The sequence below is a fragment of the Eschrichtius robustus genome, chromosome 13 (genome assembly GCF_028021215.1).
Source record: "Eschrichtius robustus isolate mEscRob2 chromosome 13, mEscRob2.pri, whole genome shotgun sequence".
NCBI lineage: Eukaryota > Metazoa > Chordata > Mammalia > Artiodactyla > Eschrichtiidae > Eschrichtius > Eschrichtius robustus.
Window position 1 is genome coordinate 63150763 of NC_090836.1, and position 17438 is coordinate 63168200.

Genomic DNA, 17438 nt, shown 5'->3' on the forward strand with positions numbered 1-17438 from the left:
TTTGTCAGAGAAGATGAATATTGATATTCCAGACATGCTGGTGAAAGAAAAAAATGAAAATATTTTAACTTTATGAGAATTTGATGACCCCTAGTCTACCCCCTACTGCTGAGCTTTCCACTTTTCCCATTTATCCTGCGGTTTCCCACAAATGGTCATTAAAACATTGAGAAAATCTCAGTGAGGAAGTTGGCCTAAAAGAGGATATTTTTCTGTCCAGGAGGAAAATAAAAGGAAGGTCTTGCATTAAATTCCCAACTTAACAAGTAAGGATTTTTTTTTGGTTGAATTTTCATCAGTGTCACAGAAGAATTAGAAGGTTCCTCAGACATGTTACTTATTCAGCAATTGGCATTTACTGGGCAGTTGACACATTAATAAACGATGACACATCATCTGGTGTCAGAAATCGACTCTGGATATTTAACTACATTAGTTTAGTGAAAAGCTTGCACTCATTTAACTCAAGCCTCTGTTGTGGTTAGTTCTGCAGACAGCTTTCACGAGCCTTCCCTCAGTTCTGGTGTCCCTTCATGCTTTTCCCTCCACTCGCGGGGAGGCGGGGCCAGACGTGCCTGCACCGCCCCTCCCCGTTGATTGGCAGGTCGCTGGGGCGGGCCGGCGCGTGCGCACTGGCCTGGCCAGGTCCAGTGAACCATGGAGACCCCGAGGCGCTTCGCCCGGGAGTTGTGCGCCCAAAGGCTTCCTCGGGCGCAGACGGTTGTTTGGAAGGTGTGGCTTTGTGAGTTCTGGCTACTACTGCTGGGTTCCGGTTTGAACGCGCATTTTTTGCCACACGAAGAGGACGTAACGTTTATCAATGAGTACGTGAACCTCCACAATGAGCTCCGGGGCAGCGTCAGCCCCCGAGGGGCTAACTTGCGCTTCATGGTGAGGCCCTAAGGCGGTTGCCCAAACCTCCAACAGCCCCTGTCAGTACCTTCCCCTCGGCCGCGGAGAGTCTGGGTCACTGCTCTGAGCCTTAAGGATCGCGGACGACCGCGCGTAGAGTTTGGGTTTAAAAATACACGTAAAGTTTATATGTTCAAGAAATAAAAACCACTGTCACTCTAACGCATAGTTATTACCAAGGGTTTGCACGGGGCTTGGATTAGGGTGAGTAGAGGTACTCACCAGAGGTGCAAAATTTAAGGGAGCTTTAATTCGAGAAAATGATAGTTTAATGCAATTTTTTAAATTTAAAAACCAATGCAAAAGTATAATTGATGAAACAGAATCACTTTAAACAAAGACAGGAACTTTGAGCTTGAATTTGGGAGAGGCGAGTGAGGAACTCTCAGGATAATGCAAATGAAAGGTCAGATTCTGTTCTAATTTAAAATTTTGAATTTTTATCATGGATGTTTTCACACTAATTTTGCCTTTTTAAAATAGTTTTTATCTTGATTATTGTGTTTTTTGGTATCCAGCCTAAATTTTGCTCCCTAGAGGGTGTTTCATTCACCTCATCCTAGACCCGGCCCTGATTTTGCATTCCCTTACAATATAGTTCTTGCTTCTTTCCCATTTTTTTCCCCGTATTTCTTTGTACCGTCTCATTCGCTGTTCCCCTGGTGCTATAGAGTCTTCATGATTGTCATTAAAAATGAATGCAAAATGTATTGAGTAAATATCGGGAAATTAGGAGCTTCCAGTTTATGTTGTAAATATTGCAAGGACTGTCTCCCTAGATATGTCTTTTCTTCCTTCTGGATTAGTTCCTTAGGAAAAATTCCAGAAATGTGATAAATAAAGTGTGTGATTTTTTTAGTTATACGATACATAGCAATGGCTATACTGAAGGACTGTGCCAAATTAAGCAAACATCAGCAGTGTAGAAGTACAGTAAATCCCCTACATACGAACGAGTTCAGTTCCCAGAGTGCGTTCTTAAGTCCAATTTGTTCCAAAGTCCAACAAAGTTAGCCTAGGTACCCGACTAACACAATCGGCTATATAGTACTGTACTGTAATAGGTTTATAATACTTTTCACACAAATAATACATAAAAAACAAAAAATAAAACATTTTAAATCTTACTGTATGGTACCTCAAAAAGCACAGTAGTACAGTACAACAGCTGGCATACAGGGGCTGGCATTTAGTGAACAGGCAAGAAGAGTTACTGACTGGAGGAGGGAGAAGAGGTGGGAGATGGTAGAGCTGAAGGATTGTCAGCAATAGGAGATGGAGGGCAAGCTGCAATTTCACTAACACCTGTAGTTGATGGCACAGGTTCTGGTTCCTTGCTGGATTCAATTCTATCTACCCTCTTAAAAAAGCAATCCAGTGATGTCTGGGTAGTAGCTCTTTTTTTCTTGTCATAGATGACATGGTAGCACTGGATTGCATTCTGAACGGCTGCTGCAACCTTTGTGTACCATACTACGTTCAGGTCCTGTGCCTTAGAAACTAACAGTGCCTCCTCAAATAAAGAAAATCCCCTTGCCATTTCCTGCGTCGTGAATCTCTTCTGTTCTTTAGTTACTTCTTCTTCCTCTAGTCTCTCTTTGTCCGTTCTCTGGGCCTCCAATTCCATCAGGTCTTTTTTTTTTTTTTAAATATTTATTTATTTATTTATTTATTTATGTATTTTATTATGGCTGTGTTGGGTCTTCCGTTTCTGTGCAAGGGCTTTCTCTAGTTGTGGCGAGCGGGGGCCACTCTTCATCGCGGTGCGCGGGCCTCTCACTATCGCGGCCTCTCTTGTTGTGGAGCACAGGCTCCAGACGCGCAGGCTCAGCAGTTGTGGCTCACGGGCCCAGCCGCTCCGTGGCACGTGGGATCTTCCCAGACCAGGGCTCGAACCCGTGTCCCCTGCATTGGCAGGCGGATTCTCAACCACTGCGCCACCAGGGAAGCCCCCATCAGGTCTTCATTATTAAGCTACACAAAGTAAGTACACAAAGCACAACCGCTTGTAGAGGATGCACGCACATGACAATGTACGCCAGACACGTGAACTAATTTACTGGACTGGACATGTGACATACCATACATACATGTGACTGGACGTACCACATCTGACTGGGTTGGGCATTTTCAATCACTTGCTAAACTAATAAATTATAAAAGGGAACTTTGCTTTAATGTTAATTTTAAAATGTTATTTTGATTGGACGTATTTTGTTCTTTCTTGTTCATTTTCTTTACCTTTTGAATTTTCAGTAAGTTTCCTCTTCTGTTTATATATTTTCTTATAGAAATATATCAATACTAGCATTGTATATGCTGAAGATAGTTTTATCCAAGCCAATCTTAATCTTTTGAATTTAATTAGAATTTGAGGATATTTGAGAGTTATATCTATGTATTTCCCACCCTTTGTGATTAATACTATTTCTTCCAAGTTTGAAGATTAGCGCTTCTCCTGATAATGAATAAACACAAAATATTTTTAATTCAACTTTTTATAGATTTTGTATTCCTAATGTCTAAAATTTTTTTTTAAAGGAATTCCTTTATTTTTATTTTTTATTTATTTGTTTTTGGCTGTGTTGGGTCTTCGTTTCTGTGCAAGGGCTTTCTCTAGTTGCGGCAAGCGGGGGCCACTCTTCATCGCGGTGCGCGGGCCTCTCACTATCGCGGCCTCTCTTGTTGCGGAGCACAAGCTCCAGACACGCAGGCTCAGTAGTTGTGGCTCACGGGTCTAGTTGCTCTGCGGCATGTGGGATCTTCCCAGACCAGGGCTCGAACCCGTGTCCCCTGCATTGGCAGTCAGATTCGCAGCCACTGCGCCACCAGGGAAGCCCTAAAATTTTTATTTCAAACATAAAGCATAGAGAATAATATAAAGCATAATATTGTGTCCCCTCAATATATATCTTAATATGCGAAAATTTTTGAAAGAATAATGTTTTGGGTACAGTTTAAAGCTCCACTCTAAATTTTATCCTTCTCTTCTTTCTAAAAATTTGTGTATATTTTTCCCATGGATTTTACTAGGATGTAAATAATAACTGTAAATAGTATAGTCTATCATAATAGTATGGTCTACTTAGAACTTTTCCTTGACAGGTTTGGAAATCATACATTTTATCTTTATTATTTATTGGTTATGCTTAACATTTTAATGTATATACTTTACAAAGTACAAAGTTAATCAACATCTATAATCTCCTTCTAAATATTAAAAAGATATTACAACACATAAATTGTTTGTCTTCTGCCCATGTCCATGCTGTTGTTGTCGTCACCTAGTATTTTTGTTCGACCTTGTTTTTAAAATCAAAACATTTATTGGGTTTTTTTTTTATTGTAAAATATACATAACATAAAATTTACCATTCTAACCATCTTTAAGTGTACAGTTCTATGACATTAAATACATTCACATTGTTGTGCAATCATCACCACCGTTCATCTCCAGAACATTTTCATCCTACCCAATAGAAACTCTGCACCCATTAAACACTAACTCCCCATTCCCTTCTTTCTGCTGGCTACTACCATTCTACTTCCTGTCTCATAAATTTGACTACTCCAGGTACATCATATAAGAATCATAAGTGTTTCTCTTTGTGACTGGATTGTTTCACTTAGCATGATGTCTTCAAGGTTCATCCATGTTGTAGCATGTGTCAGAATTTCCATTCTGGGACTTCCTTGGTGGCGCAGTGGTTAAGAATCCACCTGCCAACGCAGGGAATGTGCGTTCGAGCCCTGGTCCGGGAAGATCCCACATGCCGCAGAGCAACTAAGCCCGTGCGCCACAACTACTGAGCCTGTACGCCTAGAGCCTGTGCTCCTCAACAAGAGAAGCCACTGCGATGAGAAGCCCGTGCACTGCACGAAGAGTAGCCCCTGCTCTCCACAACTAGAGAAAGCCCGCACAGCAACAAAGACCCAATGCAGCCAAAAAATAAATTAATTTTTTTAAATTAAAAAAAAACAATTTCCATCCTTTTAAAGGCTGAATAATATTTCCACTTTATGTATATACCACATTTTGTTTATCCATTTATCTCTCCATGGACAGTTGAGTTTCTTCCACATTTTGGCTATTGTGAATAATGCTGTTGTGGACACAGGTATGTGAATAAATATCTGTTCGATTCCCTGCTTTCACCTTTACTAGGTATATACCCAGAAATGGAATTGCAAAAACGTGTACAAATTCTGTTTAATTTTTTGAAGAACTGACATTCTGTTTCCCATAGTGGCTGCACATTTCGCATTCCTACCAGCAATGCACAGGGTTTCAATTTCTCCACATCCTTGCCAACACTTGTTTTAATGGGTGTGAAGTGGTATGTCATTATGGTTTTGATTTTCATTTCCCTAATGATTAGTTATGTTGAGCATATTTTCAGGTGTTTATTGGCCATTTGTATGTCTTCTTTGTAGAAATGTTTGCACAAGTTCTTTGGTCATTTTTTGGTCAGGTTGTTAGGGTCTTTTGGTTGGCTGAGTTGAAGGAATTCTTTATATATTCTGGATAAAATCCCTTGTCAAATATATGATCTTAAGATGTTTTCTCCCCTCCATAGGTTGCCTTTTCATTCTGTTAATAGTGTCCTTTGATACACAAAAGTTTTTAATTGTAATTAAGTCTAATTATCTATTTTTTTAATCTTGTTGCCTGTGCTTTTGGTGACATATCTAAGAAATCATTGCCAAATCCAATGTCATGAAGCTTTTCCCCTTTGTTTCTCGTAAGAATTTTATAGCTTTAGCCAACAGGTACATAAAAAGGTGCTCAACATGACTAATCATCTGGGAAATGCAAATTAAAACCACAATAAGATATCACTTCACACCCATTAGAATGTCTATCATCAAAAAAGACAGGAGATAACAGACATTGGTGAGGATGTAGAGAAAAGGGAAGATTTGTGCATTGTTGGTGGGAATGTATATTTGTACAACCACTATGGAAATCAGTGTGGAGGATTCCTTAAAAAATTAAAAAAAGAACTACCATATGATCCAGCAATTCCACTCTTAGGTATAAAAACAAAGGAAATGACAACAGGGTATCACAGAGATGTCTGCACTCCTGTGTTCACTGCAGCATTATTCACAATAGCCAAGATATGGAAGCAACCTAAGTGCCCATAGATGGATGAATGGACAAAGAAGAAGTGGTGTGTATATATACAATGGAATATTGTTCAACCATGAGAAAAGAAGGAAATCCTGCTATTTGCAACAACTTGGGTGGAACTTGAAGACATTATGCTAAGTGAAACAAGCCAGACAAAGATAAATATTGCATGGTATCACTTATATGTGGAATCTGAAAAAAAAAAGTCAAACTCATAGAAACAAGGGAGTAGACATTCCAGTGACAGCAATTCCACTTCTGGGTATTTTTCTGAAAGAAAAAAACCACTAATTCAAAAAGGTATCTGCACTCCTGTGTTCATTGTGGCATTATTTACAATAACCAAGATATGGAAGCAACCTAAGTGCCCATCGATAAATGAATGGATAGAGAAGATGTGGTATATATATATATACAATGGGATATTACTCAGCCATAAAAAAGAATGCAATCTTGCTATTTGCAACATGGATGGACCTAGAAGGTATTATGCTAAGTGAAATAAGTCAGACAGAGAAAGACAAATACCATATGATTTCACTTATATATGGAGTCCAGAAAACAACAAACATAATCAAACAGAAACAGAGTCATAGATAAAGAGAACAAACAGGTGATTGCCAGAGGGGAGTGGGTGGGGGGGGATGAGTGAAATAGGTGAGGGAAATTAAGAGGTACAAACTTCCAGTTACAAAATAAGTGAGTCAGAGGAATGAAATTTGGGAAATACAGTCAATAATAATGTAATATCTTTGTATGGAGACAAATGGTAACTAAACTTGTTGTGCTGATCATTTTGTAATATATGGAAATATTGAATCACTATGTTGTTCATCAGGAACTAACTTAGTAGTGTTGTAGGTCAATTATACTTCAAAAAACAACAAAAACAAAAAAACTCATAGAAAAAGAGATCAGATTTGTGGTTATGGGGGTGGGGGCAGGGGGGATTGGATGGAGGTGGTTAAAAAGGTACAAACTTCCAGTTATAAGACAAATAAATACTAGGGATGATGTCCAAATGATTAATATAACGCTACTGCTGTATGTTGTATCTGAAATTGTTAAGAGAGTAAATCTTGAGTTCTCATCACAAGGGAAAAAAATTTGTTTTTATAGCTATATGAGATAATGGATGTTCACTAAACTAATTGTGTTAATCATTTCATGATGTATTATGCTGTACACCTGAAACTTACACAGTGCTGTGTGTCAATTATATCTCAATAAAAATGGAAGGAAACACCCCCACTTAGAATAGTGACGTGGTGCATTGTAAGCATGTGGTGTGTAAACAATATGCAAAATTAGGCAGTAGAAGGATGGTCCATGGAGCATTGTTTGCAAATGGCAAAGAATCTGAAGGGCCATTAATAGTGGAACGGTAACTTTTATTACATGCTGCTAGCCATACTATGGAATACTATGAAAAGTTTGCAAAAAACTAGGTAGATCTAGTTGTGCTGATATGGAACAATCTCTCTAAGTGAAAACTGCAAGTTGCGGGCCAATAATATTGTGTATGGTATGATTAAAACAGTGCAAAGACAAAAATCATAAAATACTCATCTAAAACACCATAATGTATCTTATATATGAATGTGTGTGTATATGGAGCTAGAGAAATTTATACGTAAATAATTTTTTTAACAATGATTACCTCTGGGGAGGGAAATAGTGTGGGGAGGGAGGGGATATGCTGAAGTTTCCTAGAATATATTTTCTGTATTGTACTTCTGTATAATCTATGAAATTAACCAAGAAAACTCTAAGGAAATCTTAGTATTGTTTTTCAGAAATGTTTATTTTCAGATTTACTGTAACGTATATATATTTAGCAGGTTGGTTTTACAAATATTTTGTTGATTTTTCTATTTGTGTTGTCTTTGTTTTTGTCCTTAACTAAACAATGAATTTAATGAGGCTCTAAATATGTCGGAAATACACATTTCTGGATATTTCCACGGAGGGGAGCAGCATCTTGTGATATTTTCTTACATTTCTGGGAACATCCATAAAACTTTACATGTGCCTCTTTTATAACATTTACCAACTACCACTATGTGTTAAAATTATATATATATAAAAAAATATATATATATGTATTTGTATATATATGTATATGTATGTATACATTATCCCAGGTTATTCTCCTAACAACAGTAAGCAACTAGAGGACAAAATTTATGTTGACTTCATATTTTATTCCTCACAATACAATAATTGCATATAATCAGTGCTCAATGAATAGTTCTTAAATATTTTAAATTATTGTATTATTACGTATAAAAGGCATGAATTAAAAATACACATTTTCTGAATAGACTACACGTAAGAGTATTATAACCATTTGCATCATCTAACAATCTGATTTTTTAATTACAAATATATGCATAAGCCTTCGTCTCAGGAAATAGTTGTTTCATTTTTAATTGTCTCAAAACACTTTTTCTCCTACATAAATTCCACAAACCAGACTCATAAGCACAAAATAAGAATTGTTTTCCTTACATCTAATTATGAGAACTCAAGGAAAATAATTTAGAGCACACACACAAAAAACTCATTGTTGTTGTTTTTTCTTCTTTACTTTTTGCATTTTTTTTTTCAGACTTGGGATGTAGCTTTGTCACGGACTGCTAGAGCATGGGGCAAAAAATGTGTGTTTGAACGTAATATTCATTTAGAAGAACTAAAAATGGCCCATCCTAGGTTTAATGGTATTGGTGAAAATATGTGGGTCGGCCCTGAAAATGAATTTACTGCAAGTATTGCTATCAGAAGTTGGTTCGCACAGAGGAAAAAGTACAATTTTGAAAAGAACAGTTGCTCTGATAACTGTTCTAATTATCTACAGGTATCTAATTTTATATTATTAATTCAATAGACTCCTTAATTGCTTTACTACTAAGTTTTTATTGTGTTTCAATTTTATAAATAAACTCAAATGGTAAAATTATTACCTCTAATAGAATCAAAATTCTGATCAGTCCTAGATCTTCTGAATGTTCATAATTTCTTCTATTATTTGAACCATGCAATTAAAACATTCTTTTAAATATAGTAAGTCTAATCTCCATACCCAAAGATGAAAGGTACCTTTCTAAAATAATGCACACTGGAAAAGAAAGAAACTAGCAAATAAAAATTAGTTTTAGTTTATTGACTATAAACATAAGTAAAAGATTATTTTTTTTGCACAGATCAGTACACATACTACTATATAACTGATTAAAATATTTTAAATGCAAATACATATAATTATTTTCCTACCTCATGTCTAACAATTCACTCTTACACTTTGTACTCCAAGAATACTGAACCACTTTTTATTTCCTGTACAAACATTTATTATTTCACATATTACATTGTTTTATAATCATCTATATATCTAATACTACACTAAGGGCAGGGACCTTGTCTTCTTATCCATGTATTCTCAACACAACAACATGACATTATTTAGGTCTTCAATAAATATTTGTATCAGGAATCAAGAAACTATTGAATTAACTTCCAAGATCATTTAAAAGATGATTATTTTTCAGTCAATAGACTCTAATGTAGAACTTAAAATCTTGGAATTTTTTCATGTTGAACTCATGTCTTCCTGTTCCATCAAATGATTTGTGTTTCAAAAATTTTTTGATCAATTGTTTCTTCTAACAAGTTAGAGTGGTTCTCTACTGTCTTACTCATGTCAAAGCTAGACTCCTTAATATGACTTCAATATTCTGAGTAAAATAACCAAGTCTACTCCCTGACCTACTCCTCTGTATTTTTTCCACTTTAAGTCTAGTTTCCTAGACATTTTCATTTCCTGCATTTGACCTGTTTAACTTCAACTGTTACAGACATTCTATTCTCTATTCTTTTAAGGCATCACTCTATTTCTTTTGGAATCACTAAGACTTGAGCTAGAGAGAAAAGGAAAACAAATGGTTTCTCCCTCTCCCACAGAGGTTAACAAAACAATTTTTTGTTGTTGTTCACTTGTAAGTATTAGGAATATTAAAGCCATTCAGGAATTTCTGGAATATCTTTAATTATTCTCATATTTTCACTCCAAGACCTATTTTGCAAGAAATTATTTTATAGGAACCAGCTCTTTTACTCATTTTTGTAATGAAAGGCCCAGACTTCATTTTATTTTGTAATGGAATTTCCTCAATAAGAGAAAAGAAAAATGCTAATAACATTCAATTACTTTCTACTCCTGTATTTCTTTTCCTTCCCTTCTAAAATCTTACTGTCCCCTCTTTTTTTCCTTTTTATTCACAACTTCCATTCTTCCAAAACTTTTTGTCTTCTCATTTCCCTCTTCCTCTTTGCCAATAACCTAGAACTCTCAGATTCAACAAAAGGTCGAAAATTGATTCAGCAGGTATCTTCCTTTGGCTCTAAAACATTATTCTGGATCAGTTTTTCTTAGACTCTTATCCTAAGAATACAGTATTGGTAGAACCTATTAAAGTGTTTCTCTAAATACAGTTTTGGAAATGCTTCCCTAAATCCATGATAATTCTCTACCTGCATCCAAATGAAGAATTGTTCATATTCCTTGAATTGCTTCGTTAAAGGTCCTATGTGTATTGAATATACTATTGTTTGTACTATGGCAGAATAAATGTTCAGAATTAAATTTTATGTTTTATTTGAAATTTTTATTTTAGCTTGTTTGGGACAAGTCTTACAAAGTTGGTTGTGCTGTTACTCCATGTTCAAGAATTGGACGTATTAAACATGCAGCACTTTTCATATGCAACTATGCACCAGGGTAAGTTCCTTTAAATTTTTTAAATAATTTAAAAATAAATTGGGGATTTTTCAAGGTTAAGTTTTCCTAACTTTCAACATATTCTTCTAAATGTCTTTGCAAACTATAAAAGAATTAAGTATGAGATAGCAATTAAAGACTTTATATTGAAATATTTTAAATTTCATAATAAAATAAGTCATATTTAGGCATACTGATTTTATGTATAGACTAGCCAAATATTACTTCCTGAGAGAATTTTAACTTTAGTATTATTTCACAGTACCTAGCCTAATTAACATAGGATTTAAATTATTTTCCAAAATTGCTTATCTCCATATTTATTTTAAAAAAGTCAAAAGAAAATAAGGTTAAGTGTGTTGAAATGTATGTTGTAAGAATTGTTTCAAGAGTACATCAGTTTTATAACATGAAGGACACTTTTAGTTGACTATCCTCTGGAGAGTGTATTATTAATTGGGGCTAGTCTCATACATATAAGGAATCGTAATAACTCAGAGGTGGAAAAGTACTTCACAAGTCTTCTAGTTAGGCTATGCATATGAAACTTGAATTCTTAACACTTACTTACCATGTGGTTACTTATCTGTACCTGAAAACTTTCCAATGATGGGAAAAAACTACCTTCCAAAATAGCCTCCATCTCTGGAGAACTTTGTTGGAAAGTCTCAAGTTTTCTTACAGGTCGATATATGATACTATAAGTAATATTGTTAAAACGTCTAACTGAAGTGAGAAAATATCCTAATCAACATGCCAAGAAAAATTGACTACATGCTAGGATTGAGAAGGAATTTCTTAAAAAATAAAATGCTTCTGGGACTAAACCAAAAAGAGAAAGAAAAAAAAAACATTGATTACTAATTAATGATTGTATTCCCCTAGATAGGGAAAACAACAAGACTATGATTAAGTCGAATTAGATTCAGAAACCCCTTCTTAAATGGAAGCTTTGCTGACTTTGAATATAGGCATGCAAAACAAGTTTGGAATGTAGAGTAATTGCAAAACTTTTTGGCCTCTTTTAGTCCTACAGACTGGAAGTACTGGGATGATATCTATTACATGGAGAAACTTTTGAAAGTTAACTACTGATTGGTATTGAAAATTCAAACAGACCACTGGGCATGGGTGGTGGGGAAGGAAGAGGTTCCTCTGGGGTACTAGTCTTCGTTTACATGCTCAGCAATTACATACAAGGCTCTGATCTGTCTACTGACAAACCAATAAAGACTGACCATACTTAGTTTGTAGTCTTGGAAGAGAGACAAACAATAAATAAGTGAACATAGAAATAAATGATATTTAATTAAATAATAAAATATGCCATAGAAACAAAGCACAGTAAGCAAATAGGGAATAACTAGTATAGAATATGGATAGGATAGCTGCAAAAGGAGGTGGCATTTAAACTGAAAGCCAAAAGATGAGGAGATGGCTAAAGAATATTTCAGGTAGAAGTGAGAGCACATATAAAAATCTCTGAGCTTGGAATAAGTTTAGCATGTTTGAAAAATGAATAACTGTGGTTAGAGGTAGGAGACGAGGTAGAGAGTTAGGTGACAACTAAATCAAATAGAATACCATAGGCCAGGTTAAGGATTTGGGGGTTTATTCTACATAATGGCAAAGTCATTGGAAAGTTTTAAGCAAGTAAGTGGCATGATCTCATCTATGTTTTTTTTTCTCCCTATTCTTTTTTTTAAAAGTTTTTTAAATAAATTTATTTATTTATTTATTTTTGGCTGCATTGGGTCTTTGTTGCTGCACGCAGGCTTTCTCTAGTTGCGGCAAGCAGGGGCTACTCTTCATTGTGGTACACAAGCTTCTCATTGCAGTGGCTTCTCTTGTTGCGGAACACGGGCTCTAGGCACATGGGCTTCAGTAGTTGTGGCGCGCGGGCTCAGTAGTTGTGGCTCGCAGGCTTAGTTGCTCCACGGCATGAGGGATCTTCCCGGACAAGGGATCGAACCCACGTCCCCTGCACTGGTAGGAGGATTATTAACCGCTGCGCCACCAGGGAAGTCCCTCATCTATGTTTTGAAAAGAAAACTTAGCAATAAAAGATTGCTCTTGCTGTTGTGTTGATAATGGAGTATAGGAAAACAAAGGTACAAAGAGAAACAAGCACAATTAAGAGATTGTTTCTGTAGTGCAGGCTGTAGACTGGTATCTTGGATTAGGATTTTAGCATGTGGATTGGTTTTCTATTGCTGCATAATAAACCACAAACTTAGTGACTTAAAACAGCAACCACTTATTATTAAACAGTTCTGTAGGTTTTAAGTCCAGGCACAGTATAGCTGGATTCTCTCCTCAGGGTCTCAAAGGCCAAAATCAAGGTGTTGCCTGAGTTCTTATCTGGAGGCTCTGGGGAAGAATCTGCTTTCAAGCTCCTTCAGGTTGTTAGCAGAATTCAATGCCCTGTGGTTATAGGACTTGGGTCCCCATTTTCTTGCTGGTTCTAAGCCAGTGGTTGCTCTCGGCTTCTAGAGGCTGCCCACATTCCTTGATGTGTGGCTCCCACCATCTTCACGCCCGCAAAGGCGCATCAGGTCCTTCCCACAATCCAAATCTCTGACTTCTCTTCTGTGACCAGCCAGAGAAAACTCTCCGCTTTTAGAGTGCCCAAGTGATTGGGTCAGGATATTTTCCTGGATAATTTCCCTATTTGAAGGTCAGCTGTGCCAAATAACATAATTTAATCATGGAAGTAAAGTCCATTACATTCACCTTCCTCAGAATTATGCAAGCCATGTATAGCAGGGATAGGGGAGCTTGTGCTCCATTTTAGAATTCTGCTTACTATACCATGGAAATTATGAAAAAAGGTCAGTTTCTGGAAATATTATGAAGGTAGAGCTAAAAATACCAGTTGATGGATTTGACTTTGGGGATAAGAGGTATAGAATAAACTATGGTGATACCCATGCTTTTAGTCTGAACAACTGGATAAATGATGATACCATTAACTAAGATAAGGAAGACCATCAGAAGATGTGTTTTATGTTTGGACACATTAGGTAGAAATATAAATGTGGAAAATGTAAATGAATCATGAGAAGGAACTAGCTGTATGAGGGTCTGGGATAGGTTTGGAAGTAGAGGAAACTGCTACTATAAAGGCCCTGACGTAGAAATGAGTCACAGTCCTGAACAAGATCCCCTTATGAAAGAGTGAGTATGGAGACTTAATTTAAGGACTAAGTCCTAGAGCACTACAGTATTTCAACTTCAGGCAAAAGAGATAACAAAGGAGAGTGAAGAGGCTAACAAGATAAGAAGGAAACCCAAACAATGCTGGTAAGGGTACTTTGAAATCAAGTGAAGAACGTGAGTCATGATGCCCAAAGTGGTTAACTGTACGAGATGCTCCTGAAAGAATGAAAAAAAAAAAAAAAAAAATGAGGAAGGAAAGATGACATTTCCGTTTGATAAGATGAAGGTATTTGGTGACCTTAATAGCAGTAGTGACTGCAGGGGTCTCCCGTGACTATAGTGATAAGATGAACCTACTAGTTGTTAGGATTACTCTTCTTTCCACTCACCTATCCCATAGGCTTCTTTGTCTTGAAATTTCTATCAACCATTTTTTCCTTGATACAAACTTTGGAAAGTCCACTTGTGAAGGATCTAGGTTGGCACATATATTAGTCAACTCAATCCAAGTTTTATTTGATATGTACTCAAAATAGGCAGTCATAGGTATCTTTCTTAAGAATCATTGGTAGAAAAATCAATTCATCACAGTCTTATAAAATACTTGGTAGAAATGAAAATAAGAAAGCCAAATTGTGGACTTCCCTGGTGGTGCAGAGATTAAGAATCCACCTGCCAATGCAGGGGACATGGGTTCGAGCCCTGGTCTGGGAAGATCCCACATGCCACAGAGCAACTAAGCCCATGTGCCACAATTACTGAAGCCTGCGTGCTCTAGGGCCCACGTGCTGCAACTACTGAAGCCTGTGTGCCTAGAGCCCATGCTCTGCAACAAGAGAAGCCACTGCAATGAGAAGCTCGTGCACCACAACAAAGAGTAGCCCCCGCTCGCCGCAGCAACTAGAGAAAGCCTGCGCACAGCAACAAAGACCCAACACAGCCAAAAAAAAAAAAGAAAACTAAATTGAAAATTAGAATGTGTAATGGACTGAATGGTGGCCCCCCCACCAAAGGATGTATCTAGTTCCTATTCACAGAACCTGTGAATATTAAGTTACATGTCAAGAGTAAATATTGCCTTATATGGCAAAAGACATGTTTAAGATAAGGATCTTCAGAGGAAGCGCTTATCTTAGATTATTCAGGTGGGACCTAAATGTAATTACTTGTGTCCTCATAAGAGAGAGGGAGGAGATTTCAGCACTAGACACACAGAAGAGAAGGAAGCAATGTGACTGTGGAGGGAGAGGTTGGAGTGATATATTCACAAACCAAGGAACTTCTGGAGCCACCAGAAGCTGGAAGAGTCAAGGAATTCCCTCTCTGAGCCTTTGGAGGGAGCATAGCCCTGCTAACACCTTGATTTTGGACTTCAGGCCTCCAGAACTGAGAAAATAAATTTCTATTTTTTTAAACCACCAAGTTTGTGGCATTGTTAAGGTAGCCACAGCAAGCTAGTACAGAATGGAAGAATAAAACAGATTTGGCAATAGGGAAAATATGAGTCAACCACAATCTTGAAAAATTTCGGAACATGAATATGTAGAATAGAAGTAAAAATATATATGGAAAAAGAAAGGAACCATGTAGGGTGATAAATCTATAAATAAGTGTTCCTAAAAAACAGAGAATAAATGGAACAGAAATAATAATCAAAAAAAAGAAAATAATAAGCAAAAGAAAAGAATCTGTATAGATACCTATATAAAGATTAAGATAGCTTATAATGTATCAGAAAAAGTGAACTGAAACAATATTTACATATGCCATTTTCTAGTGATTATTTTTCAATTTCAAAGATAAAAACTTATACATTTCTGGGAATTCCCTCGCAGTCCAGTGGTTGGACCCCGTGCCTTCACTGCCGAGGGCATGGGTTCAATCTGGTCGAGGAACTAAGATCCCACAAGCCACGTGGTACAGTCAAAAAATAATAATAATAAAATAAAATAAAAAACATACATTTCTAAGAAAAATAAAACAAAGTAAAATAAAACAGTATTAATTAAATTAGCCTTGAATTTCAATATTGAAGGGGGTACAATCAAAGATGAGCATTAGAATTTAAGTTTAAGTGATAAATAATTTTATTAACTGAGTTAGGAAAAGATGTAGGGTGGAAGAAAAAAAGGATTTGTTTATTTTTAGACATGTTGCATCTGCAGGTTCCTGCAGGATCTTTTATTTATTTAAATATGTTTATAGTAGGTACATTTAAACAATAACTAAGCAATAGAATTCCACATTTTTTACATGGTATTCATCCTGAAAACTCTTATAGACTGTTGGGAAAGAAATTTAAAAAAAAAACACAACGTTAACCAAATACAAACAACGTCTGTATTTTAAATAGAAAAGAGCTATCGTAAAAGCAGGTATGAAATCATAGAAGCAGTTAGCCAGGATACAGATTCAGAAGCAGTTAAGTTTGCTGCATAGAGGTGTATTAGAAGGGAAGAGAGGCCAGTGGGGGAGGTAAGAGATCTGAGATTGAAGAAAATGACTTGAATCTAAAGCTGGACTTTTAAAAGAAGTAAATAGTGAATATTTTTCTTCCTTTCTTGCTCATGAGGGTTTAATCTATTTTATTGATCTTTCAACAGAAAAGATTTAGGGGGTTATTTATCCTTTCTCATTCCTTTGTTTTCTATATCATTATTTTGAGATATTTAATCTTGCAAGTACTTTTTAGGGAGAGGGGCTGTTATATGTTGCTGTTTTTATCAAAATATACTACATTCATTTATCTTTAATCCTACTTAATAGTGAAGATATTTACAGTTATATATTTTCCTTTGATTACAATTTTTACTAGACCTTAGGATCTCGTATGACATAGTGTCTTTCTCATTGCTTTCTATGTATTCTAATTTTAGGTCATTTAATAAATCATGTTTAGTACTTGATACATGTTCATGATGGAAAAATCTATCCAAGGAGAAAATAATGTTCCCATCCTTGTCTTTCAGTTACTCTCTCCAAAATTTTATCCTAAAAGGTATATTCTGTGCATATAGAAAAGTATATGTATCTTTGTGTATGTGTGTCTGGGTGCACAAATGTGTGCATTTCCATAATTCAAACAGGAGCGCACTACGTTTCTTGTGGTGTTCTTTAATTTTCTCACTTGATATGAACTGGAAGTCTTTCCATTTGAGTACGTGAAGAGTTTCCAGATTCTTTTCAAGAATTTCACAGTTGTTTTTTTTTTAGTGGATGTACAAAAATTAATTTGAATAATGCTCTCCTTCTGATGGACGTTTAGGCTATTTTATTAATTTTATTTCAAGCAGTAATTATCCAGTTAGACATGTAATTCTCACATGAGTTAGTAGCTATAATATAAACATATAGTCATGGAAACCCTAGGCCAAAGAGAATGTGTACTTTTAATTTGCATAGATATTACTAAATATCTATTCATCATAGCCACACCATTTTTTCTATTACAACTTT

At 36.0% G+C, this 17438-nt stretch overlaps 1 protein-coding gene across 1 annotated transcript in view; it reads left to right on the forward strand.

Moving 5' to 3' along the window:
• The first annotated feature begins 657 nt into the window (after nucleotides 1-657).
• GLIPR1L2 (GLIPR1 like 2) overlaps nucleotides 658-17438 on the forward strand; it is a 39507-nt gene continuing 22726 nt past the window's right edge. The window contains exons 1-3 of the mRNA XM_068561965.1: nucleotides 658-891; nucleotides 8658-8903; nucleotides 10720-10823. Coding sequence (XP_068418066.1) covers nucleotides 658-891; nucleotides 8658-8903; nucleotides 10720-10823 — 584 coding nt within the window. The remainder of the gene's footprint in view (nucleotides 892-8657; nucleotides 8904-10719; nucleotides 10824-17438) is intronic.